At 38.8% G+C, this 27,258-nt stretch overlaps 1 protein-coding gene across 3 annotated transcripts in view; it reads left to right on the forward strand.

Moving 5' to 3' along the window:
* Window positions 1-11,086: 11,086 nt before the first annotated feature.
* The window catches only part of LOC149224132 (uncharacterized), a 370,062-nt gene continuing 353,890 nt past the window's right edge, over window positions 11,087-27,258 (forward strand). For all 3 annotated transcript variants that reach the window (XR_016249501.1, XR_016249502.1, XM_089386010.1), the window contains exon 1: window positions 11,087-11,375. Coding sequence is in view for 1 of the 3 variants with exons in the window: in XM_089386010.1 (XP_089242136.1) it covers window positions 11,318-11,375 (58 nt within the window). In the remaining 2 variants the exon portion in view is untranslated. The remainder of the gene's footprint in view (window positions 11,376-27,258) is intronic.

Raw genomic sequence — 27,258 nt, forward strand, 5'->3', positions numbered from 1 at the left:
GGAATCGATTAGCAAAATCCTCAATTGACTCATCAGGGTTCATTCTTAGTTGATTAATCCTTTTACAAACATCTTGATAATCATACCTATCGAATGCTTATTGAAGTTCCTTGAGAAATTGATCAAATGAATGGATGGAAGAATATGGTAAGGTATGACACCACCGTTAACTTGCCCTTCAAGTGTGAGGAAGAAAAGAGAACAAGCTACATATTCATAATCGATTTAGCAAAATTCGCAAAAATAGAAAAATTAGAAAATAATGACATCATCAACAAACAACATATGAGTGATCGCTAATGCATTTGAAATAACATCTCCTGAAAATCACCCTAGCGATTTGTATTAGCAAACAAACGATTGAGACTTTCAATAACAAGCAAGAATAATAAAGGAGATAATAAACATTCCTGGTGGAGACCTTGTTGTGCATGTAAAAAAGGGGATGTCACTCAATTGATCAATGCAACAAAATAGGTTATCTCAGACATCCCATCACCCAATTTATGAAGTTTATCCTGAATCCCAGATGAGTCATTGTAATGCCCCCCTTCCCACATTTACCCAATTTCATTGGCCTGCCAGGGTAAACATGAGATGAAGAGTTACTATGACATGACCCAACCTCCTAGTTCTAGTTAAGGAAGTGGGGCCTACAACTAAGACTTACTGACCACAAATGACATCCTACATGGACTACAAATCACCCAAGAGCTAAAGAAACACCCTAGGTGGTCAATCCCTAAGTTGGAACTTTGCTCCACTAACCTAGACTCCCAAATCCACCCTTGACACTACTTGCATGCGGTGGTGAGCCGCCAACCGCATTCACGAGCCTTTCTCCATGCGGTTGTGACCTAAATTGCTCAATTTAGTGCCTGCGGTCTCGAGATTTGAGCCACCTTTCTACGTAAGCCTCTAGACCATTGCCTAGAACTTCCTGTAACTTCTCAAAATTATATTACTCATGAAGAAAAGGCTAAACATTCAAACTTGAATCATAAACTTGACCTAGACTAACCAAAACATATTAGACATTTCGTCAAACACATAGTAAACATCTAAGCTACAGGTTATGAATGCATATTTGAGTATAAATATATGTTCTTTAGCTATGAATCATTGAGAAGGTCTAATTCCCTCTCAAGTAGCTGCAACCACATTATTTAGTCTATGCATTCATCAACCATTCATTAACTTATCAAAGCATAATGATAGCCATAATTAGAACCTTCTATAGAACCATGCGTATAACCAACATATACCATAATATTAACCATGACAGAACAACCATCAAAGCCACATAATAACAAGTATAAATTCTCATAGAGTACAACAGATAAAATAACTCTTATAAACTTACACAAAATCCAACCAAGTCTACCACTCGACCATAGATTGAGCTAAACCAAATATTTCTTTCAACCAATCACCCCCATTCCATGTTCCAAGCATGAATATGGGATCTCATGGGATAAAACAGGACATAAACAATGAAGGGAATCTAGAGGTTAAACCACCTCCACCCTCAAACTACCGTGATCTTACAAAAACCATTCAAGAGATCACAAAACCAAACCAAGCTTGGATGCCTCAGAATTCCTTCACCATACCTTGAGGAATTTTCCAGTCTCCACCCACTTGTTGAGGGCTTCTCGGAGAAAACGATCTCCACCCCTAACCCTTGGGAATTTTCCTGAGATCACCTCACTTGGTTCTAAAACCTTTCGAAAATCCAAAGCTACACCAAGAATGAACCCCATCACACCATGGCTATCCATGAAATGTCAATGCAAGGTTGAAACCACTGTCACTCCAGGCAAAACCCATGCCAAGGACAACAAATGAACCAATAAATAAATGCATCAACCATGCTTTCACACCTTAGCTAGGAAATCAACATGCAACATGTTACTCGCACCACCTTCCTGCTGAAGCTGCTAATCCAACCTTCTCCTTGCTTTCCTCCACTTTCCTTTTGCTTGTCCTTTTCCTTCCTTTGCTTGTTTCTGTCTCCATTGCTACACCTGCTCTAAAAATGGGCAAAAGTTGTGAATTGATTCTCAGGTGCCTTTTTATTATTGATGTCCCCCTTTTTTCCATTTTCTTCTAATTTCATTAACTTGCAAATATGTGTCTCTTCACCTTCCTTTTCTCCTATTTTCCTTATTTCTCATAATTAAATTCCAATTATTACCTCTGCCAATGCCTTTGCCAATTTCCTTAGCCATTAATAAACCGAAAGGGATGTCCACTATAGTGCTTTTCCCAACATTTAGCTTGGAATATGTGTCCCATGACCTTGCTCTTATTTTTATTTACATGCAAACTTAACCCGAGAATGTTACTGTCAGAAGTAGTCCAAGGTAGATCCATCTAACATGGTCATAGGCTTTGGATAGATCATTTTTTATTTCCTCACCCTTAGATTTAATACTATGGAGACCTTCTTGTGCCACCCTAATTGCCACATGGATCTATCTCCCGTCAAGAAACCCAAATTGTTCCTTTGATATAGAGGCTAATAGAATCAGTTTTAACCTCCTGGCAATCACTTTAGATATGACTTTGTAAGTACAATTGCATAAAGAAATAGGGCAAAAATCCTCAAAGGATTTAAGTTTGTACACTTTGGGGATGAGAGCAACGAAAGTTGAATTGAAAGCCTAAATAACTCTTCCTTCCCTATGAGATTCATTAACAACCCATAAGAAGTCATTTCCAATGATATCAAATATAGCTTCGAAGAACTGAATACCCCAACCATCTGGACCAAGACCTTTATCTTTCTGAAAACTTGAAATAACAAACTTCAATTCTTCCTCAAAGACCTCCTCCATCAGAATTTTGTTTTCTTCATCAGTCACAAATCTAGGGAATAATTGGGCAACCCTGATGACTTCAACAATATATGTTTTCTCAGGCTCCAACAAATTTTGAAAATGGGAGACATTTAAGGAAGCAAGTGTTAGAAACCAAGACACTACTGAGAAGGGGAGGGGTGAATCAATATTGTGACCAAATTATATAACCATTTCTAATTTAAACTTTTTGAATGTATTTAGAAACTATTCATGTAAGCAACACCAAAAATCAACACATAAATCATACACATACGCAACATATAAAGATACTAATCTTCATCTTAATTCCTTTTGCAAAGGCAAGCTACAACTTGCTATTACGATGTTTTGTAACACCCACGAGAAGGAAGCTACCACTCCCTAATTTATCATCACTTACTGAAAGGACCTCCAACCCCTAATTTTTTTTGCTCGCAACCACTAGCAGGAAGCACTAAACCCCTCTTTGTAGACATTTGATAAGCTTACAACGAGCACCCACCTACAAAGGCACTGACCCCCAAGCTACTCAAACACCCACTTAAATGGAAGTATTGACCCCCTAAAATGCAAACACCCACTTGCTATCCATGTTGATCCCTCTTTCATTAATTTTTAAACTCAAATCAACAAGACTTTCTTCATAAAACTATTGTTGCTTATTTATACAACACTCATACTGTTAGACACACCTTCTATCAACACATACTTAATGGCTTTCTTTGCATAGATAATTCTTTATTTTTCTCAACTAAATGCCACCTTATTGCTCACTTATTTCACTGATATCACCAATCATTCTTCCACACCTTTCAGACACCAAATATGATGCATTCACACCTTAATGCATCTCTGATTCACCGCTCATTCATACTACAATATGCATATTGTTGCACCAACAACAACCAACTCGGTTGTTCAATTATGCTTATAAAGAATTTGAGTTGATAATTTTAGTTTTTGACTTTAGTTATGTTCAACTCATAATTTACACTTAACAGAGGTTTTGATCTCATTATCTTCTTGATTTTAAATTTTTGTTTACTCATCTTGATGTGTTCAAACTGTCTTCAATCGTTGATCTACTATTCTGATATGAAATTCTAAGTGAAACTTCTTATGTTGTAATTTGGAACTTTAGCTAAGTTTAGCTCTTGTCTTGTTCTCTTCAAGTCTTTCTCTTGTTATTTCTTGTTCAACCTGTTCAAACATGATTTTTGCATATTTGCAACTCAAATTCCATCTTTGCGTGAGGTTTTGAACTCAATCTCTGAGTTAATTTGCTTGTTTCAAGCAATTTGGTAAGTTATAGGTTTTAACTGTGAGTTTATCTCCAATTCCAAACTTAGTTGGCTACCAAATTTGGCAAATATGCCAAATATGTCGTGAAAACATTGCCTACTCATTCATGAGCTTCGCCAACTAAACTATTAACTCTGCCAAATATGGCACACAATGCCAAAAACTTTGTCAATTGGCTCCATTCACCATCAACTTCTAGAGCGCTAGCCTATTAGCACTTTCACCATAAAATCATAGGTTGTGACCAAAGCTTGAATACTTTGGGGGCTAAACGAGGTCGAGGTCGGGATCTCTTACTCTATGCATGTTTTACTCTTTGTCGACTGCTCGGAGGCCCGATCAGGCTGTGTTCTAAAGGCCCGACTGGCTCAAGTTTCCGACTAGGCCAAAATCATTAACACTGGAAAATCAAACAAAGCATGACCCCTGGCACAATTTATGAGACTCTACCACATCACCAAATTGTGTCATGCTGATATCATATAGGTCATGTGGCCTCCTATGAGTGGTCCACGTGTCACTTGGAAATAGGCCACTTAGGCACTTGAAAAGTCTAAAACAAAATACCACGTGTCACTGTCCTAGAGTGCCACGTCACTTGTGCTTATTTCATGCTGACGTCATCCCGAACCTTTGAGCTACTTACATCATGTTGATGTCATCTGCCACCATGGCTCCACGCCTGCTTCCATGTCATCTCTCTCATCCAGTCTAATCGAATTTCAGTTTAATCAACTTCTAGTCTAATCGACTTCCAATCTAATAGACTTCCAGTCTAATATGACAAAATACATTGACTTATTCCGCCCTTGGCCTATGAACTTTGGTTTCTCATAAATTTTGATCTAAGGGGTCTTTTTTAGACTTCCATATATCATTGGAAAGAAATTTTCAAGATCTATCTAGTTGAGTAGTTTCCAAGAGCATCTGAGCTAAATGTATAACACAAAAATTCATCTGAATATAATGCTCCTTTAAGTACCAATTTCACTTCTTCACCAACTTGCACACAACAACATGATCCTTGCCACTTCATGACACTTTCTTTGACATCAATACAAATCCAGGACCTTTAACATCACCAACCAAAAATGTGAGCATGAGCATGGCAACATGACAACACTTCTATCATCAATGACAATACTTGGTAACAATGTCCCTGAAACCACCTTTGACATCAATAAATAAGACAATGCTTAATGAAATTTGTCATCCAATACAACACATTCTAACAAGGAGACCATCAAAATTTGAGATATCCCCACCTGAACGATCTTGAAGATTCCAAATGGTGTTACACATCTTTCAAACCTTAACATAGGCTTGAAAAAACATAGTGTTCTCATCCCCATTTTATAACTAGGTAGCTCTACTCTTCAAATGCCAAGTAGCCTCCCGATCCTCTAGGATGGATTTTATGCGGGAGGACAAACTAAACAGAGCCTCCCTAGAGGTCTCATCCAAAAAGCCACCAGAACTTGAGTCATAAACAACCTAAATTTTCTTTTCAATATCCATCAATTCCTCCTTCTTTCTTCACCTCTTTTGCTTATCCCTTTCCATGACATGTTTCTTAACACAAATAAGATTTGTTTCAAATTGTTAGGCAACTGACAAACGAGATTGTGGATCAAAAGGAAACCATCCCTCCTTGAATAATTTGATAAATTCTTCATCTCTGATCCAAGAGGAATCTAGCTTGAAAGGACATCTAGGCTTGGGCCCGATATTTTTTAATTCTAATAATATTGGATAGTGATCTAATTCCCCACTAGATTTGATCCATTGCCAGATGTTGGTGAAATTGTCCACCAATGCTTCAACCACTAAAAATTGATCAATTTGCTTAGCAATATGGGTCTCCCCAATTCAATGATTTCTCCAGGGCAGTTTGAGCCTAACAGGATCAACATCCAAAATATTTTTTCCAACAAGTTTATTAAGAAATAATTTAATAGATTGTCATCCCTAGCCTGAGGCCCCCAAGATTCAACATCTCCCATAAAAAAGTTTAGATCACCACCTATCTCCAGATTCTTTTCTTTCACCACTTTCATATCCTTTTTTTCCCAGAAGTATTAGTCCGCCTTAATATAAGCTCCTAGGCTATTCCCAAGGTCCATAAAAATTTTTCATTCCACATATTATAAGGAAGACTAGGTAACCTAACCCAAATGGGCACCACGTCAAGATGTTCCCGACTCACGTCAAAAAGAGGGTTTAAGAACTTAAAAGCAATAGGGGTCAAATTTATGGCCCATACCAAATGAGCAAAAAATCTCAGGAGGAGATTACACCATGGGAGTAATCTCGACACTAAGCCATTCCTTTTTCCGGGGAAAATAGAGTTCATAATTTCTATTAAAAAAGATAATAGAGATTACATGCTGTTGATGCCAAGGCATATGCAGTAGTGTGGCATAAACCACTTACAATAACCAATACTTCAGGGAAGTATGCAGATAAAGCCCTCGGACAGGGCATCCAGAAACAGGGTATGTAAACCCCAACGGGAGTGGACCTACCCAACAAGCTAATAACTAATAATAACAGTAAATAAACGTTGACTCAAAAACCCTCAAAACAGGGCAGCAAGAAGAATGGATCAGTAAACCTCAAACAGGAGGATACCACAACCCATCTCAATCTAAAAACAGAAAAATAACAAAGGCTCCTGTAGATAGAGCAGAAAATTCGAATGACCGCCAAGACAAAGAGGAGAGGCACGAAATGGAAAAAGGGCAGCCAGATAGCCACACCCCCCACCCCCTCAACTCTCCTGCTGTGAGAAGCCAGAGGAAGATACCGCCCATGTCCAAAGAAGCCATAAGACATGGCCGTCCAGTACAAGCCATTGAAGAGACGACACGAATCGGTGTAGAGACAGATCCACACCACAATCCCTCAACGCTTCCAATAACTGTCCAGGTAAGCCAGCGAAAAACCAAAAATAGAACCCCATAGCTCAGCAAGTGAACCCATCAGGGCCCATCAGGAGCTATGGAGATTCGGATCCGGGGGCAGAGGCGGCTGGGGCAGCCACCTCGCCCCCATAAGGCCAGACAAGCCCCCGCTCCCGCTCCAAGGATCAACACTGGTTAGGAGGAACCCGCAAAATAGAGGTTCCGAAGAGAGCCGAAAACCCTGAAGACTAGAAGAGGATGAATGCAGCTCCGTCGCCGCCCAAAAACAGAGCACTAAAAATCGGAACTCTGTTTTGTAATATGCAAATACAGAATCTCAGAGGATGAGCCGAAAGCCACCAAGATTGGTCACTCCGCCGCCGCCCAAATGCAGAGCTCAAGGCAAACCCGTAACCAGAGATGCGCTGTCCGCAGGAAAGAGGGTACCGGTGACCGAGATTGAAACCTCGTCACAAGATACAGGAGCCGCAGACACTTCGATACCCCACCAGGTGCAGCGAGCCCGTCGGAGCACCAAGCAAAGTCGGTAGAGGGGCGGCCTGAAACCCAAGGAAGCCCTGCCGCCGCAGGCGCTTACAGCAACCATAGCCGAAACGGCGAAACCCTAGCCCCTCGTTTCACCACATAGAGGCTAACCTCATATCTCACACTAAGCCATTCCTATAACGTGCTTATACATAATTTCTTGTCCCTGACTTGATCGACCATAGCCCTATCCGCTAATGTCCTTGCTCCGTCCTTTTCTACATCAACCCTCAGACTAATATGATATGGGACAGATGATTTTTCACTTTTGATAACCCTATACTTCTTTGCATTTGAGTTAGAATCAGATAACCCTTTGATTGGAGAACGCGAAATCTCCTCTCTCCCAGCCTCCTTCACTTGATTTTCACCCACTTCTTACACCTCCTGAGCAATGCCATAAACCCCATCTACTTGAAAATGCTTCAATAAGCTACTAGAGGTAGACAAGAAACCCTCTGAAATCCACTCTGCTTTAGAAATCAACCCCAATAGAAGTAAAAGTTGAACCAGCTACAAAGGAGGTAAATAAACCCTCTCCCAGAGAAAAAGCCGAAGAAGAAATAAAACTAGTCGTCTGAAAATGCTCATGTTCCAACTCAGAAACCAAAGGGGTAAAACCCCCACAAGATGGGGGGCCTAAGAAGTTTTTCATAATGTCCCCACAAACCTAGAAACACCACTAAGAACTAGTAGAGGGGGGCAAAACATAGAACTCAAGGAAGAACCACTTACCTGAGACCCAAAACCACCTGATACCATGCCAAAAGAGTAATGTGACACCAGAAAACCTCCTTTTGGTTCACTCATACCTTTTTCCAAGCTCCCAGAGAACTAGAAACCAAGAGTCCTATTCCTTTGAAATTCAAAATCAGAAACAAAGATACCCTTGTGACTAGGGAAAACAACATTGTCAGGTGAAAAGGGCACTGCCATCCTGTTAGAAAAAATCTATTCCCTAGGCAGACCACCTGCAAACACCAATGAGAGCCTAATCTCGTGTTGTTCAACCACTGATTTCAAACCCTCTTATGCATTCTTAATCAACTTTGTTTATTATATAGAAAGAACCACTTGACAATTGTAAAAGATATGTTTTTGGTCCATTCTCTAATCCAGGAAAATATACCTTTCACTTTCTTCTTCATCTCATTATCGTAATTTCTAGGGTCGAGTCCCTTTTCTTTGCTTCAATTGAGCATGATTCTAAAAAACAACCATTTGTGTCCTCTATGCGCTACTAGAAGACAATGGTATTCAGGATGCCTAATGTGTTAAAGGCCTTTTGTAGTGCAAAAACACAAAATTCCCATCCAATCTATCATCATAATATATATAGAGATGTAATATAATAAGTAATATTGTAAAGAATCAATATTAGACCTATTTTAACTTTGAATTTACAAGTATCTAGAACATCAAATTTGTTGAGGTGCAAACTTTTAATGAAATTATACATTACAATTTTGTTTGTTTGTAAAAAATAGATATCTCTCAATATTTAACCAAAATTAAAATATATATGAATTGATATAAAATAAATAAAAAATCATTTAATATTAAAAAGAAATAAACAAATAAAAAGTAACATACGTAAAATTTAATTAAAGAGATAAACCATGACATCTATTAAATTAACAATAAAAAATAAATAAAAAATATTACTATATATTTAATACAGGTCTAGATCCATGTTAACTCCGAATCTACCAAGCACTAAGAGGGATCAAATCTATTTTCACTCTAAGAGAGGTTTGCACTTTCCACCTCAAGAGATTTGATCCCTCTCAACGCTTAGTAGATCCAGAATTAAGATGGATTAGGTTGGTTTAATTATTAACTTGTTGGTTTAATTCCCCCCTTTAAATAGACTATACTCCACATGAAATACCATGTGTCAATCCCACGAGTTTTCGTTAAGCGATAAATTATGACATCTATCAAATTAACAATATAAAATAAATATAAATACCACAAAAAGTTTAACACCAACCTAGATCTGTCTTAACTCGGGATCTACTAAGTGCCAAGAGGTATCAAATCTCTTTTCACTCTAAAAGAGGTTTGCACTTTGCACCTCAAGAGATTTGAGATTTGATCCCTCTCAGCGCTTAGTAGATCCACAGTTAAGATGGATTAGGCCAGTGTAATATTAATTATAGTTATTAATTTGTTGGGTTAATTCCCTCCTTTAAATAAGCTATATTCCACATGAAATACCATGTGTCAATATCATGAGTTCTCATAAAGAAATAAACTATAACATTTATCAAATTCACAATTAAAAAAAAAAATCACTAAATATTTAACACCAACTTAGATCCATCTTAACTCCGGATCTACCAAACTCCAAGAGGGATCAAATCTCTTTTCACTCTAAAAGTGGTTGGCACTTTGCATCTCAAGAGATTTGATCCCTCTCAATGCTCAGTAGATCCACAGTTAAGAAGGATTAGTTTGGTTTAATTCCCCTTATAAATAAGCTATATTCCACATAAAATACCACGTGTCAATATCATAAGTTCTTATAAACTTAGAACTCAAAAACCGTTAGTAACTTAACCCATATTTACCTTAACTACCCAACAAAAATTAATAAAATTAATAATAATATATTTTATTTCTATTCTAACCCATATATTTTAATTTAGTTTTTCTAAATAAAAATATATATTTATTTTTTCCTTGATCTCTTCTCTGTAATTAATTAAATTCATCTAATTTTACAAAAGCAAACATATAAAAATAACATTACCCATTTTTTTTAAATATATCATATGTTAAACAATTCTCAATTATAAAACATACTTTTAAGTTTTGTAAATCTAGATCCATAAATAAAAATATACTTTTAAATACAATTTAATCATTCTAAAAACATGCTTTTAATTTTTGTAAATGCCTCTCCATAATTAAATCTATAAATAAGATACATTTAATTTAAATAAAATAATTTAGATATATAGATAAGATACATTTAATTTAAATAAAATAATTATAATAGGATGTAATAAATAAATAGTATGGTAAATTAAAAAAAATTAATTAGAATTAAAGTTTGTTGTATTTGTTTGGTTAAGAGTTTGTTTTTCCAATATAAGAAAATGGGTTAATGACTTAGGGCTTAGATACAAAGTTTTAGAGGCATTTTACAAGAGTGAAATTCTGCTCTTAAATAACAATTGATAAAGAAAGAAAAAAAATATTTTAACGACCACTAAGCTAAACTTATAAGACAGATTGCTTCTCCATCTCATTTAAAATGCATTCCCCTATATGGTAAATTTTCACTTCCTTACCTAATAAAATAAAAGATAAATTTTTTTAATAAAACTACACTCCATTTTTTAAATTAAAAAAAAAATCAATAACATTTTCCAAAAAAATAAACTCAGTTTTTAAATAAAAGGAAATTCAATAATATTTTCCCCAAAAAAAAATTCGTATTTAATGCCACTTAAACACCGATATACAGCAACAAATGTGGCACTCGTTCCGCTATATATCATTCTTCGAGCAGTTACCGGAACATATTGCCTTCTAGTCTATTGGGGCGGAATGGAGAGATGAAACGAGAGACTTCCGTGGCCCGTGTGAGCTTTGATTGTCTGTAAACCAGAGGGGAGAAAACATCTAGAATCACGAGAGGTCAAAGTTTGAAGGGGAGGTGCGTCTATACACACATAAGCTAAGGAAATTGAAGTCATTGTTAAGTCCCCTGCAATGGAGATGGAAGGAATGATAACGATGAGAGGCATTGAAAGGCCTTGTTTGACAATTGGTACGTATTATCATATAATAACCTTTTTACGCCTGTCTTGTCCTTTCTTCTGCAGGTTGAGCCGTTCAAGCAGAATGATTTTAGTTTAGATCCACTCTTGTATGGGATTACTGGTCACATTCTTTAGTGGTGATATCCTTGAGAGTGTTGGGTAGCTTTTTGTATCTCTCACCAGGTCTCGTTGTTGAATTGAGTAAGGTGTGTCATATGGAATAGAGTTCAGAATTCGTTTATGTTATCTGGCTTATTATGCTGATTATGCTGTTTATGGTAGTAATAGAGTTGAGTAAGGTGTGTCATATGGATTAGAGCTCATAATTCCTTCGTGGTATCTGGCTTTATTAAGCTGATTATCATGAAGGCAAAGGCATCTGGTTTGAGAGAAATTAGCTTGAGGATGGATTCCTATGCAGGACTCGACGATGTGGTCAGCTGAGCAAAAGGACATTACAGTAATTCATAATTGTCTGTATATTCTGTATCGGGAAAACTAGGAATTTATTTCGACAATAGAGCAATGAATCGAGCAACTAATCGACACAGTGCGTCAATTTTGTCGGCAGAGGAGTTGCTTTATTTTTTCACATAAAGGTGGAACTTGCCCAAAGATATTATGGCCTCTGTAAGAGTGTGAGGAGGTGAAGGTTTTGATACTTGGTTACGGCAGGGGTCTGAAATCCTTTCTATGGGAAATCTCTCCGGTTGCTAGCTTGGAGCTAAAATGATGTAAGTCATTAAGTTATTCATAGTCTAGGGTTTAGTTTGACTGGGTACAATGGGGAAATTGGAAGTACTTTTACAGAAATAAACATACAATAATGAAAATAATTCGAAAGCGAAAGCGCCGGAAGAAACCTCAATTTGATAAAAGCAATGGGAGGTGACCCAAAACAACCATGGAAAGCCATGCAAAGAGGAGCAAGAGATTCAAAATCTTGGGATGTGTGCACTTGGATGAGCAAATCCCATATCCTTCGATATTGACGGTGAAATGAGCGTCCGATCGAATCCATCAATTCAATATACTATGAGAGCAGATTCCACAAGGGAGTCAAGAGTCTCCTTGCCTTCTTAAAACGAGACAAGATAGCTGGAAACAAGGGACCAAACAAGCCAAACAATAGAGAATGGAGAATGGCTGTATCTCAAAACATCCACTGAAGTTGTTGTTTGGTATGAATCTCTTCAGAGGAGGCTCTTCATGGTCCTGCCTACATCGAGAACATTTTCATAAATCTCTGAAATATGTACACTGTAAACCTGCAGATATTCACACAAGAAGCCACAAGGGACCAAGTACGAAGAAATTGCTGTGACTGTACACATGCCTTACACTCATATATCTATATAGAGAGAGAGAGAGAGAATTGAAGTTGAACAGGTCTCCAAAATAAGACAATAAAGTGGGTGAGTGATCATATTGGACAAAAGTGTACTGAAGTAAAAAATAGACGAAGCACACCTTTAATCTATGTTGCATAAGTAAATGTTTGGAATGGTTGGAAGCGTTGCTCAATTTGTATGAAACTGATAGGTTTAGAATGACAATATAGATGTTAAAAAAAATCCCAAAAATATGTGAAACTTCAAAAATTGGAAAATATGTGGGGACATAACTTAATATTTATACGGGCATTATTAGAAATGCAGAACTGAGAATAAAAATGCAGAAAAGGGAGAACTAAAACTTGGAACTGCAGCAAATTTGCTTGCTACCCACAAAGATAACTTCAACAAAATCATAAGAAATCTGAAAATATAAATAATAAATATGTGCATGGAAAATAGCAATACCTCTGGAATATGTATCTATCCACAACAATTTGACCACTATTAGTTTCCCAATGGCACTCCTTGTTAGAAAATCAGAAAGGCAGAAAGATTTTCTTTATATTGATAATTATTTGTGATATTCTTGTATTTTCTTATGTTCTTCTTTTATCTTTAGTTCATCAAGCAATTACCAAAACAATAACACAAAGATCACAAACACCAGATGTAGGCGGACAGCCAGGGCAAAACCCCTATCTAGGGGAAAACCTAGTCAACAACTCTTCCTTTATTAGTTTCATGAGATGATCCAAGACTCCTTGACCTAGACACAGATTTCCTCCAATCACCAATTCAATCCTTTCCCTTCTTGTGCAGATAATAACCTTCCAGTAATAACTTCGACCTTGATGCACTAGCAGATCTTCAGTCCGACAGAAACTTCGATCTTGTTGCAACAGACTTTAACCTAGTAGAAACTTCGACCCAATAGCAGCAGTTGAAACTTCGATCTCTCCAGCAGAACTTCGACCCAGCCGCAGAACTTCGACCTATAGTAGAACTTCGACCTTCGAGTAAATAGCCCAGTAAATCCACGAGTGAGAGAGATACAACCCAGAAACTTCGATCTAGCAATCCTTCTCCTTCTCTTGCAATTCCGCACTTTTCCTGTTCCTCCTTCTTCTATATCGAACTTGTGTGAGTGATGCTCCAAATGAATTGAACTGCACTTTATATACCCTTTCTATGGGTTGAATTACCTTTATGTAGGCTGACTTGATCAGGTAAGGGCCGACTTGGTGTGGAGGTGACAAATGACTTATTTTACTCAATATTAATTCTTTTTACATAATTCAAAAGTCCAAGACGAGTCTCTTTAAATGGACAATGACTCTAATGACTCAAGACAAAACCTAGAAGTCCTCAATAGGGACTTTGACCTAAAACATGACGACCCAAGCATGAAACCTATGCTTTAATAAGTCATAATAATAATAATAATAATAAAATTTCTTTTTCTTTCTTTTGATAAATGCATTTCATTATGACTCAAATACAATTATGGAGGCCGAACCTAGTTACATTCTTCAATACTCCCTCTTAACTAGGGAGGTATTCATGCATACATATACAAGTACATGGAAGATCTCAAAACACATGAACCATGAAGAGTTTAGGCACTCATAGTGCCACAGACTAGATTCTTGACGAGGGCAATCTATCTGGATGGGACTAAGATGGACTAAAGCTTTTAGCCTCTCTAGGTACCATTAGGCTTACTTGCTAGCCATCAACCCAGGGAACTAGGTGCGTAATGCAAGGTCAGAGCTCTATGACCAACGTCGCCCTCTCTACTTTGGGAACTAGACATCAACACATATGCCGACCAAATGTCCTCCCAGTGATTTTACACACAGAATGCCTCAACACATCAAATCTCTCTCCAATCAAATAGATCGGTAACATCGAGCATGCTTCCAAAACTTCGAGAGATTTACTTGAAACAGTCACAACCTCAATTAGTAACAAACTTTCAAATACTCATGAGTAAGCACAAACCTTCGGGGTCTTCCATCATCTTGATGCTGCTTCACAATTAATCATAGTAGGACTTAGAGGTTTCCCAACAAGTCTAGACAAAAGTTTCTTCAATCATATAGCTTCCTTCCTACTTCATATGCAGCAACAACGAAATCCTGTTTTTCTTCTTTCAGCAGCACCTCAATATTCATTCTCTAATTTCTTCAAGGTATTCATTATGACTATAATATGCCCTCCCGGTCTACTTTGGAGATATACCCTCACTGTTGTCCAAACTCCCTCTTAACTTAGGGAGATTGTTAAAATTGGAAACTAGGGCCAAACTCCATGTGGGTCTTCTTATTTATGGCCGCTGATATTTTTCTTGGATTCCTCTCGTTGAGAGGTTTAGGATTGATCTAAAGATCATTCGATTCCGACATGTATTCATGGAGATATGAATTTATCTATGTTATTTGACAAATTGTCAAGGTCGGCCAACAACCAAATTACTCCAACTTATCCTCAACGTTTTATTATAAATAGAAGAGGTCTTCAAGTCATTTTGCACACACACTTCTCCTAAGATCTCTCTCCACTCGTTTGGGTTTGGTGGCTAGAGAGATACAGAGGGAGAAGTCCTAGATGCAGTGAAGAAAGGGTCTTCTAAGAGAGTCCTAGACGCAGAACTAGAGATGCTATAGCCGCAGATTAAAGGAGGCCCTAATTCTCTTTCCTAAAGGGAATAAAACCACAGTGAAAAGAGGCTCCTACGTTGTCCAAAGGAACCCTAATCCACAACTTAAGAAGGCCTATATTCAAAGTCTATTGAGCCCTAATTCATAGCTAAAGAGTGACCCTAACTCTGTAGTAATTATATCCTAATACGCAGTTACAAGAGAAGACATAATCCGCTAGGCAAAAGCTGTTCTAATCACAGTCAAAAGAAGGATTAGTCACAACAAGAGGGAGGCCTAGTTGCAGCCTACAAGGAGACCTCATACGCAACTCAAAAGAGACCTTGCTGCAGTCACCTAAGTTGTTGTCATGATGAATGATAAATCCATATTGATGTAGAAATTTCTCATTTCCCACCCCGGTTTTCAGTTTCTCCTTATTTCTCCCATATAGTTAAATGCCCTTTCCCATAACCATACATTTAACAAGCTGGAAAAAATAAATTTGCTGAAAACACAAATTCTGGAAATTTTACAGAATGCTGGAAATTGCAGAAATAAAAATCAGCAGTAATAAACAGCCATTAAAACACATTTAAACACTGAGATTTTTGGTCAATGTGACCCTGGAAAAACCCCCTACAACTCTTGGGGAAAACCAGTTCGAGAGCTCTTCTTTATTTCTGAAAATTGCCTTTTTACAGTGAGAAATATTCAGCAAAAATCAGCAAGCAAATTTGCAACTTATCTCTTTTCCCGTGCCTCACAGCAATCTGGAAATTACAGCAAATAGGACAGCAACAAATGCTGTACGGCCTCCTCGATTTTTATGCCCACTTTCAGCATTAAATGCGCTATACGACCTGCAATAAATTCACTGTACGACCTCGTTTTGCGTGCAGAAAAATCAGCAAACTGCTCCTTGATTTTTGTGCAAACCACTCCTCGAAAATCGTGCCAAAATCTGCCTTTCACTGTGTGCTGAATCAGCTGTACAAATCTGCTCAATTGTTGCCTTGGAATGTATGCCAAGCTGCTGTCTCCTTCTCCTCCCTGCTCAGAAATCTCTCTTGCTCTCATTCTCCCAATCTGCTCATGGAAGAATGAATGACCTTTTCCTCCATTAATCTAACCCTAAGTGACTTTTGGGTGATCCAAGTGACTTTTGGGTGATCCCTAAATCCAATGGCTGAAATAGATTGAGATCTAAGGCTGAGATTAAATGCTCATTTAAATCTCACTTTTTATTTTTTAATTCACCCCACTTTAATAAAGACCCACTTAGTCATTTATTTCCAAAGTCACTTTTCCTTTCTAATTTTTCATTGACTTTATAAAAGTCACTTTAAAATTAGACTTAGTAACTTTATCACTTAAAGTCACTTTTAAATTATATTTAACTTTATAAAAATTATAAAGTTACTTTAGGAGAAAAATTAAATTCTTTTGGACACTTTTCCCTAGGCCATAGATCAAAGCCTAAGGGAACCACCTGTCCTCCGGTACCAAATTTCAACACTCCCTCTTACCGAGGAAGGTGTTCCTCACCACGCCCATCTTGTCTTTGAAGTAGACATGCTTGCCCCGTGGTAAGGCTTTGGTAAGAATATCTGCAACCTGCTCATCAGTGGAAATATACTCAAGCTTCACAGCTCCCTTCTGAACATAGTCTCTGATGAAATGATATCTGATCCCGATATGCTTTGACCTGTCATGAAATACTCGATTCTCCGTGAGTTTAATGCAACTCTGATTATCACAGTAAATCACTGAAGGTCTCAACGACTGACCAAATAAGCCAAACAACATCTTGCGAAGCCAGATAGCCTCACAACTAGCTAGACTGGCTGCCATATACTCTGCTTCCGCTGAACTCAGTGCTACTGACTTCTGCTTCCGGCTGAACCATGACACTACTGTTGAACCCAACCCAAAACAACACCCTGAAGTGCTCTTCCTATTAGAAGCACAATCTGCCCAATCAGAATCAGTGTATCTTGCCAATCTCACTCCATCTCCTTGCCTGTAGTCCAGACCATAATCCACTGTCCCCTGCAAGTACCGCAAAATGTGTTTTGCAGCCACCCAGTGAACCTTCCTAGGCTCACACATAAACTGACTCATCATGTTGACTGCAAAACAGATATCTGGTCTAGTGTTGACCAAATACATCAAGGAACCAATTAGCTGCCTGTACAATGTGGGATCCACCAACTCGGAATCCGAAGCATGAAGCTTCTTCCAGTTGGTGATCATCGGTGTCGACATGGGTCTACAATCCTCCATGTGGAATCTGCTAAGGATGTCCACAATATACTTCCCCTGCCCCAGGAAGAAATGCCCCTCCTCCTGCCACACCTCCAAACCCAAAAAGTAATGCATCAAGCCGATGTCCTTCATCTCAAACTCCGTCGCAAGATCTCTCTTGCAGTGCTCTATGAGTCTCTCTGCACCTGTAATGACCAAGTCATCCACATACAGCACCAGAATGAGAGGCTCCTCACCAATCACAATAAAGTAAAGGTTCGGATCTGCCTCACTCTTTGTGAAACCCATCCCCTAAAAATATGTATCTATCCTGGAGTACCAAGCTCTGGGAGCTTGCTTTAGGCCATAAAGGGCCTTCTTTAGTCTGCACACATGGGACTCCTTCCCATGCACCTCAAAGCCCTGTGGCTGCTCAATGTACACCTCCTCCTGTATGAAGCCATTGAGAAATGCAGCCTTCACATCCATCTGGTGGATCTTCCAACCCATCTTTGCTGCTATCGATATAATGGAGCGGATCGAAGTATATCGAGCCACGGGAGCGAAGGTCTCTTCATAATCAACTCCCTCTACCTGGGAGAACCCTCTAGCCACAAACCTTGCTTTGAATTTCTCAATGCTGCCATCTGTAGCATGCTTTACCTTGTAAAGCCATCTGGAAGTAACCACGGATTTGCCCTTAGGCCTCGGCACCACCTCCCAAACATCATTCTTCATGAAAGAAGAATACTCCTCCTGCATGGCCTCTCTCCAGACCTACTGGCTAGCTGCCTCCTCATAGCTAGAAGGCTCAGAGTCAAGGATGCTGGTAACCATCGCCATATAGCTACAAAACCTCTCAGGTGGTCTACTCTCTCTGACCGGCCTCTTCGGCTCAGCAACAGATGTGGCATCTCTCAAGGTGTCCTGAAGCCACTTGGGCTTCCTCTTCCCTGAGCGCACTTCTCCCACGGAGAATGAAACTCCTCCTCATCATCATCAGGAGCCTGAACTCCTGACTGTCTGTCTGCTGTCCTCCTGCCTGCACCTGAACTTGTAGAAGTTGAGGTACCGTGTGAACTGTCCATCAGTGGACTCCCTAGTGAACTGCTCTGTGAACTGCTCTGCATGCTGCCCGGAGCACCACCCCTCTGGCTCGGTGAGCCACTGCTCACTGACGGACCTGACATCCTCATAGATGTACCTCCTGATCCTCCTGATCCCTGCCCACTGGATCCCTGCGACTGTCTCAACTGCTGCTGAGGGTCTGGCTGATCCAGATACTCTAACTCCCATGACCTCCTGAAGGCCTTGTCCTCCTCGAACTTCACATCCCGTCTGACAACAACTCTCCTCTGTGCAGGAATGTAAATCCGAAAGGCCTTTGAGGTCTCACTGTAGCCCACAAAGATACCCTTCTCTGCGGTGGGCTCTAGTTTGGTCCTCTTCTCCTTGGGTATATAGGAGTATGTAATGCTTCTTCCCAGAGAAAGCCTCCTCCGGAGTCATGTGCCCCAAGGCACGATGCGGACTCCTGTTTTGCAAGTAAACAGCTGTGTTGCAGGCCTCTGCCCACAAGAACAATGGCAACCCCTGATCATGTAACATGGCTTTGGCAGCTCCTATGATGGATCTGTTCTTCCTCTCCGCAACCCCGTTCTGTTGGGGGTTGTAAGGAACAGTGAACTCCCTCCTAATGCCTGCCTCCGCACAATAGTCAACAAACTCTCCAAGGGTGTACTCTCCTCCATTGTCCGACCTCAGGGACTTGATCTTTCGACCTGTCTGTCTCCACAAGAGCTCTGAGCTCTTGAAACCGCTTGAAGACCTCACTCTTGGTCTTCAAAAAATAAATCCAGGTCCTCCTGGAGTGATCATCAATGAATAAAACATAGTACTCATATCCACTCAAGGAAACATGAGACATCCGACCGCTCACATCGGAAGGAATCAAATCAAGTATCCCAGTCGCTCTGCTGTCACTGCTGGGAAAAGGGGATTTGGCAAACTTGCCCATCGCACAACCTCTGCAAGTGTCAAAGTGATCAGTACTGAAATCTGGCACACCTGTAGTGATCTCCTGCAATGTCCTCAAGGCTCCATGATACATATGTCCCATCCTGCGGTGCCAAATCTCACACAGCTCAGAACTGCTAGCTCTGCTGTCGGTACTACTGCTCAATGCCAAAAGGGGCTGGAATGCAAACTTGTACACCTTTGCATGGCGTACATCTATCACTCTAGCTGAATCAGCTGGAGTGCCGCTGGGATACATCAACACTTGTCCTCCCCTGAACAGTACCTCATATCCTCTGTCCTCCAACGCTGAGACGGATATGAGGTTCTTCCTCATCCCTGGCACATAAAGAACATCTGACACTTTCAAGGGAGGTTTGGACTCCCTTTGAAATGTCAGTGTCACCACCCCGACTGCTCTAACAACTCTGTTATCACCGAGTACTACCTCTATATCAGTGCCACTCTCTGAAAGCTCTGAGAAGTACTCACAGACTCCTGTCATGTGACGTGAAGCCCCACTGTCCACATACTAGATACCTGAAGATGCTCCGCTAATCGAGGGAAAAGCATGCTCCCTCTGAACCTGTGTGGCAGGTGATCCTGCACTAGAGGACTCACACGTAGTGAACGCAAACTCCCGGTCAAAACGACCTGCAAAGTCCTCAATCTCTGCTGAAGCTGCCACGTCCTGGTTCTTCCCCTTCTTTTTCTTCTTCTCCGGACACACAACTGCATAGTGTCCCATCTTTTGACAATTCCAACACTTCACCTCGGAATAGTCCTTCTGTGTGTTCCCTTGTTTACCTTTACCTTTGCCTCCACCACTGCTTGTGGAATCTTGCTTCTTCCCTTTGCCTTTCTTGCCTCCTGCCACCAGCGCTACATCCTCATCCTGCTCAACTGGCTTGGCTGCCCCAAGCTGACCTTTCCTGATCTCTATCCGAATGCAATCATCCCAAAACCTCTCCCATGTGGGAAGGGTCTCACGTGCACAAACCCCATCAGCAAAGTTCAACCATGAACGGGGGAGGCCATTCACTGCAATCCGCACCAACTCAGTGGGTGGAATGGCCTCTCCAATCGCTGCCAACTCATCTCTCACATTAGTAATCTTTGTGAGATATCCAGCTGCACTATCATTACTCATCTTAATGTTTTTCAGTTTCTCCTTCAGGACCATCTTCTGGTTCTCATTGGTACTCTGGTAGAGATTGGACAATGCTGTCCACATCTCATGGGCATTGCTCTTTCCTCTCACATGAGGAATGCAATGGTCTTTGATTCCGTCTAGAATCAGCCTTTTACCCTTGTTGTTCTTTTTATTATAAGCTGTCAACTGAGTAGCATCAGTAGGCAAAACAACAGGGTTCTGTGTGGTATGCACCATGATATCCCAGACTTTTGCTTCCTCAAAGATACTCTGCATTCTCTCCTTCCAAACGCTGTAATTTGTATGCCCATCCAATCTATCCTCCACCCTCAATCCTAATGACATCCTGCTGTCCTAAAACTGAAAATAGCACTGCTGTAGTAAAGATAAAACTGCTGTTTATGAAAAAATCAGCGTGCTGGAATTTTCTGAGTGAAAAATCAGCAGCTGTAATTTTTCCTTTTGCTGTCCCAAACTGTCCTTTAGCACTCAAGCTCTGATACCATGTAGAAATTTCTCATTTCCCACCCCGGTTTTCAGTTTCTCCTTATTTCTCCCATACAGTTAAATGCCCTTTCCCATAACCATACATTTAACAAGCTGGAAAAAATAAATTTGCTGAAAACACAAATTCTGGAAATTTTACAGAATGCTGGAAACCACAGAAATAAAAGTCAGTAGTAATAAACAGCCATTAAAACACATTTAAACACTGAGATTTTTGGTCAATGTGACCCTGGAAAAACCCCCTACAACTCTTGGGGAAAACCAGTTCGAGAGATCTTCTTTATTTCTGAAAATTGCCTTTTTACAGTGAGAAATATTCAACAAAAATCAACAAGCAAATTTACAACTTATCTCTTTTCCCGTGCCTCACAGCAATCTGGAAATTACAGCAAACAGGACAACAATAAATGCTGTACGGACTCCTCGATTTTCGTGCCCACTTTCATCATTAAATGTAGCTGTACGGACAACATTAAATGCGCTGTATGGCTTGCAATAAATGCGCTGTACGACCCTCGTTTTGCGTGCAGAAAAATCAGCAAACTACTCCTCGATTTTTGTGTAAACCATTCCTCGAAAATCGTGCCAAAATCTGCCTTTCACTGTGTGCTGAATCAGCTGTACAAATCTGCTCAACTGCTGCCTTGGAATGTGTGCCAAGCTGCTGTGTCCTTCTCCTCCCTGCTCAGAAATCTCTCTTGCTCTCCTTCTCCCAATCTGCTCATGAAAGAATGAATGACCTTTTCCTCTTTTAATCTAACCCCAAGTGACTTTTGGGTGATCCAAGTGACTTTTGGGTGATCTCTAAATCCAATGGCTGACATAGATTGAGATCTAAGGCTGAGATTAAATGCTCATTTAAATCTCACTTTTTATTTTTTAATTCACCCCACTTTAATAAAGACCCACTTAGTCATTTATTTCCAAAGTCACTTTTCCTTTCTAATTTTTCATTGACTTTGTAAAAGTCACTTTAAAATTAGACTTAGTAACTTTATCACTTAAAGTCACTTTTAAATTAGATTTAACTTTATAAAAATTTAAAGTTACTTTAGGAGAAAAATTAAATTCTTTTGGACACTTTTCCCTAGGCCAAAGATCAAATCCTAAGGGAACCACCTGTCCTCCGGTACCAAATTTCAACAATTGATGTGGGTGACAGCGTGGACTGTTTTGGGCATGATCAAGCTGTTCTTGAACTTGGGATGCTGGGCAAGATAATCCACACAAAGGAGGAGCTAGGGGCTGCTGTGTAAGGGCTGTTTGGATCACTGTTTGAAGGGACCGAAGTTTCAATCCATTGTTGGGCTAGGCCGCAGGCCATAGCCAGCAGTCGGAGGGATTTAAGTGCTGCGTTCAAAAGGATAACAGCCCCTCAAGGCAGCATATAGAAGGAGGAATTGTATGAAGGCTAACCACAGTTAATAGGTGGACTGTTGGATATGTTTAGGGTGCTGTGGCACTCAGAGATTGTGCCCTAACCAGTGATTAGGTTTGCCAAGATATGCTTCAGTCCTTACAACATATATAAGATGCCAGATGGGCAGCCTTGACATGATCAGTGAAGTAGCAAAGGAAGGAGAGTTTTATGGAAGGAAAGCTTCAGTATTTTGGGTAATTGGTTGAGTTGTTCTAGGCCTATCATTTGCTGCATATCTTTAGTCCTTGGTATCAGATCTACAACCTCATTGTGTCATCATTACGGAGAAAATCTTTGATCTCCTATTTGGCAGGTCAAGTATTGACTTCAAATCATTGTACTTTATCTCTTTCTCTTTGCTGAACTATTGAAGAATATAAGAAGAATTGATCAAGGGTTTCCCCACATTGGGGTTTGTCCTTGGCTGGCGCCACATCTTGTGTCCTCTTGTCTTGGCTTGTTTTCTACTATTTATGTAGATGTTCTATTGGCACTTTACAATCATGCTGATGTGATTGCTAATCTGAATATTGTCATTGAGCTAATATGAAAAATTGAAGTAAATTGCTCTAAGCATAGAACATACCAAAAATTAACAGAGATTAACTTCTTTCTGTGACATCGGATAATTTTTTATGGCTTCCATTCTTCTTATCATCATTCACATAACTTCCTTTATCATGCTTATCAACCAAATCAACTTTAGTTACGAATATCTTCAACATTATGTACCTGCACAACTTAGATAGCAAGTACAATCGAATACATATATTGAAGCATGAACTTAACTATATCAAAATTATATAATAATGGAAGAATTAGTCTTTAGACATCAAATACCTAAACTTACTTAGGCTCATAATCAACAAGAGACACATTATTAAACCTCAATTACTTGCTAGGGTTTTGTCATAAACCCTAGAATTCATCATCAAGACTTTGAGCAACTCAATCTTCATTATATCTAGGGTCTCAATATTTCTTCCAGAGATATGACATACTCTACTATAATATATTGCAAACCCTAGAAGCAATTCAAACAAGTATAGTTCTACAATGCATCCAATAACTTTAGAATTCATATGTTAGACTTCTACTAGGATTTAATGCAAACCCTATATTCCATCTTTAAGACACTAAGCCTTAGATGTCAACAATAAAAAACAATCACAACACAATCTAAGGTTTCAACTAAATGACCAACTTCTACTAGGGTTTGTAGTGAACCCTAGATTTTATCATCACATTTGAAACAATATAATCTCATCATAGCCTAGAATATCAAACTTCTATTAGGGCTTAGTTGCAAACCCTAGACTTCGCACACTAAGCATCAACAATTTGGTTAGCACATATATCTAGGCTTTCATAATCATGCATAAGCATATCAATATCCATTAGGTAAGCCCAATACACAAATAGCAATACATTTAAAGTCATACATGATCTTTATTGGGCTAGGGTTTTGATTAGACAGACAAATATACACTTAGGGTTTCATTCCTAGGACATCAACTTAGCTAACATAAGGGTATTGCCTATAAATCCTACTAAACCCTAAAGATCTAGGGTTTCAATACATAACACAACAAACCCAAAAACTCTAAAGGTCTAGGAACACATTACCAGCCAACCCTAAAGGACTAGGCTTTCCATAATATTAACACTTCAAACATGACATTACCATCAAAACCCCAAACATCAAAGGAATAATATTTTGTACATTTCATCTGTAACCCTAAATAGACTAGGGTTTTTCACATTAGCATTTACATACCCTTAGGTTAGGGTTTTACAGAGAAACTTTTAGGGTTCCACAAACTTAATGATTTTAATGAGGGTAGATTTAATCTAATGATTAATTGCCCAAACAAGAATCTCTATGATTCAAAGGTCCTAGACATAACACTTGTTAGTAATGTACAATAGATTTATTGAAATGAATACACCTTTATCATGAAGAGAACAAAGCTGTCTTCTAGACAAACCTTATAGGACATCAATTCCAATCCTTCGTCTTGTGAGATCTTCTTCATAGCCCTTAAGCATATCAAAAAGTTTTTCCTAAACAAGGAAAAATATAAAAAGAAATGTTATTAGCATCTAGTGTAAACACATCTAGATAGGGAAAGGAAAATCAAATATAAAAGATAATACAAAGAGTAGGATACTTATCTTTGGAAAGTTGGTGAGGGCTCCCTCTTAATCCAATCTCGAGGGGTACCTATAAATTAACAAAACAATTCAACAATGTTTTTCCAAAGCATGTTAAACCTCTAAGTACTAAAAATCAAAATACAAAACAATTCAAAAATTAGAGTAGAGGGACTTAGTAGTATAAGTCCTTTATTTCTGATTCTTCGGTCTTGTGCTTCTTTGGAGATCCTTCTTCGGCAACATTTGCATGATCCCTATTTCTCTTTTTATTTCTCGGATTATCAGGACAATTGCTTCTACAGTGACCCATCTTGTGACAATTGTAGCATTCAATTTTTGATAGGTCTATCTTCCTTCTAGGCCCTTTAGACTTCTTGAAGGTTTCTTTGTTTCTGTGATGAGCGGAATATGCATTTGAGACTTTCTCCTCTTCATTCTCTTTGTTGCTCACTAATGAAATTCTGACTTCTTCTTGACTACATGCATTCCATAGTTATTCGAATGTAGAAGTTTCCTTCCAACTGTTGAGACTTGATGAAAAGTCGCTCCAAGATGTTGGTAGTCCTAGAAGTGCAGTGATTACAAGCTCCTTTTCCGGTATTATCTCATCTATTGTCTAGATTTCATCTCTGATTTTAACTATCCTTACAAAGAAGGAAGCCACAATGTCTTCTTTTGTCATCTTTATAGATCTTAGTTCATTCTTAAAACTTGCTATTTGACCAAGATTCTTGATTGTGAATAATTTTGATAATGCCTCATTCTTCTCTTGAGCATAATCTATGTTGGATATATATGGGATGAGGTTATCCTTTATTACATCCACCATTAGTGTCATGGCCAATATCTCTGATTCTCTGAACTTTGCTTTTTCTGCATCACTTGACTCATTTGTAGGCTTCTTTACTTTTGCTTTGACTAGATCTAAGACTTTATTCTTCTCGAGGATGAGGTCTATCCTCTTTTTCCATGCCTTGTGATTGGATGCTCCTTCTAATTTGTTTTCTCCCTTCATTGAGTTAGACATTGTCCTTGAAGATGGTAGGCTTGACTTTTTATATGATCGTTTTGATGACCCTTATTCAAACTTCTTAAAACTCCTTATTCTCCATTCAATAGATCTTCAAGTTACCTTTTTCCTTCTTTTTCACCTTAACTCTGAAAGAATGTTATAAAATCAGAAAGGCATAAATATTTTCTTTATATTGATAATTACTTGTGATATTCTTATATTTTCTTATGTTCTTATTTTATCTTTAGTTCATCAAGCAATTACCAAAACAATAACACAAAGATCACAGACACCAGATGTAGGCGGATAGCTAGGGCAAAACCCCTATTTAGGGGAAAACCCAGTGAACAACTCTTCCTTTATTAGTTTCACGAGATGATCCAAGACTCCTTGACCGAGACACAAACTTCCTTCAATCACCAAGTCAGCCCTTTCCCTTCTTCCGTAGATAATAACCTTCCAGTAATAACTTCGACCTTGATGCAGCAGCAATCTTCAGTGCAGCAGAAACTTCAACCTAGAAACTTCGATCTTGCAGCAACAAACTTTAACCCAGCAGAAACTTCGACCCAGTAGCAACAACAGAAGCTTCGACCTCTCTAGCAGAACTTCGATCCAACAACATTTCAACCTTCTAGTAAATAGCCTAGTAAATCCATATGAGTGAGAGAGATACAACCCAAAAACTTTGATCTAGCAATCCTTCTCCTTCTCCTGCAATTTCGCACCTTTTCTGTTCCTCCTTCTATATCAAACTTGTGCGAGTGATGCTCCAAATGAATTGAACTGCATTGTATATATACTCTTTATGTGGGTTGAATTACCCTTATGTAGGTTGACTTGATCAGGTAAAGACCGACTTGGTGTGGAGGTGATAAATGACTTATTTTACTCAATATTAATTCTTTTTACATGATTCAAAAGCCCAAAAAGGGTCTCTTTAAATGGACAATGACTCTAATGGCTCAAGACAAAACCTAGAAGTCCTCAATAGGGACTTTGAACTAAAACATGGTGACCCAAGCATGAAACCCATGCTTTAATAATAATAATAATAATAAAAATCTTTTTCTTTCCTTTGATAAATACATTTCATTATGACTCAAATACAATTATGAAGATCGAACCTAGTTACATTCTTCAACAGTCCATGGTACTCCAAGAAGCTCCATTAAATTGTTGAAGCTACTCTCAAGCTCATAGTGACAACGCAAATACAATTGCTGTTTTCTTAATGATATTTTTTCATGAGGTGGGGTCCCTTTTATAAAAGAATTGATGGCTTTCATTTATTATCATTATTACTAATCTATAGTTATTTGTTTTTTCTTGTTTAATAAGAGCACTAAGGTTGATAAATATCTTCCCAAGCCTAAAGCGTATGTCTTGTTGCCATATTTCTT

This window comes from Pinus tabuliformis, chromosome Q (assembly GCF_031772625.1).
Source record: "Pinus tabuliformis cultivar Carrire ecotype Pingquan chromosome Q, CPIR1, whole genome shotgun sequence".
In the NCBI taxonomy this organism is placed as follows: domain Eukaryota; kingdom Viridiplantae; phylum Streptophyta; class Pinopsida; order Pinales; family Pinaceae; genus Pinus; species Pinus tabuliformis.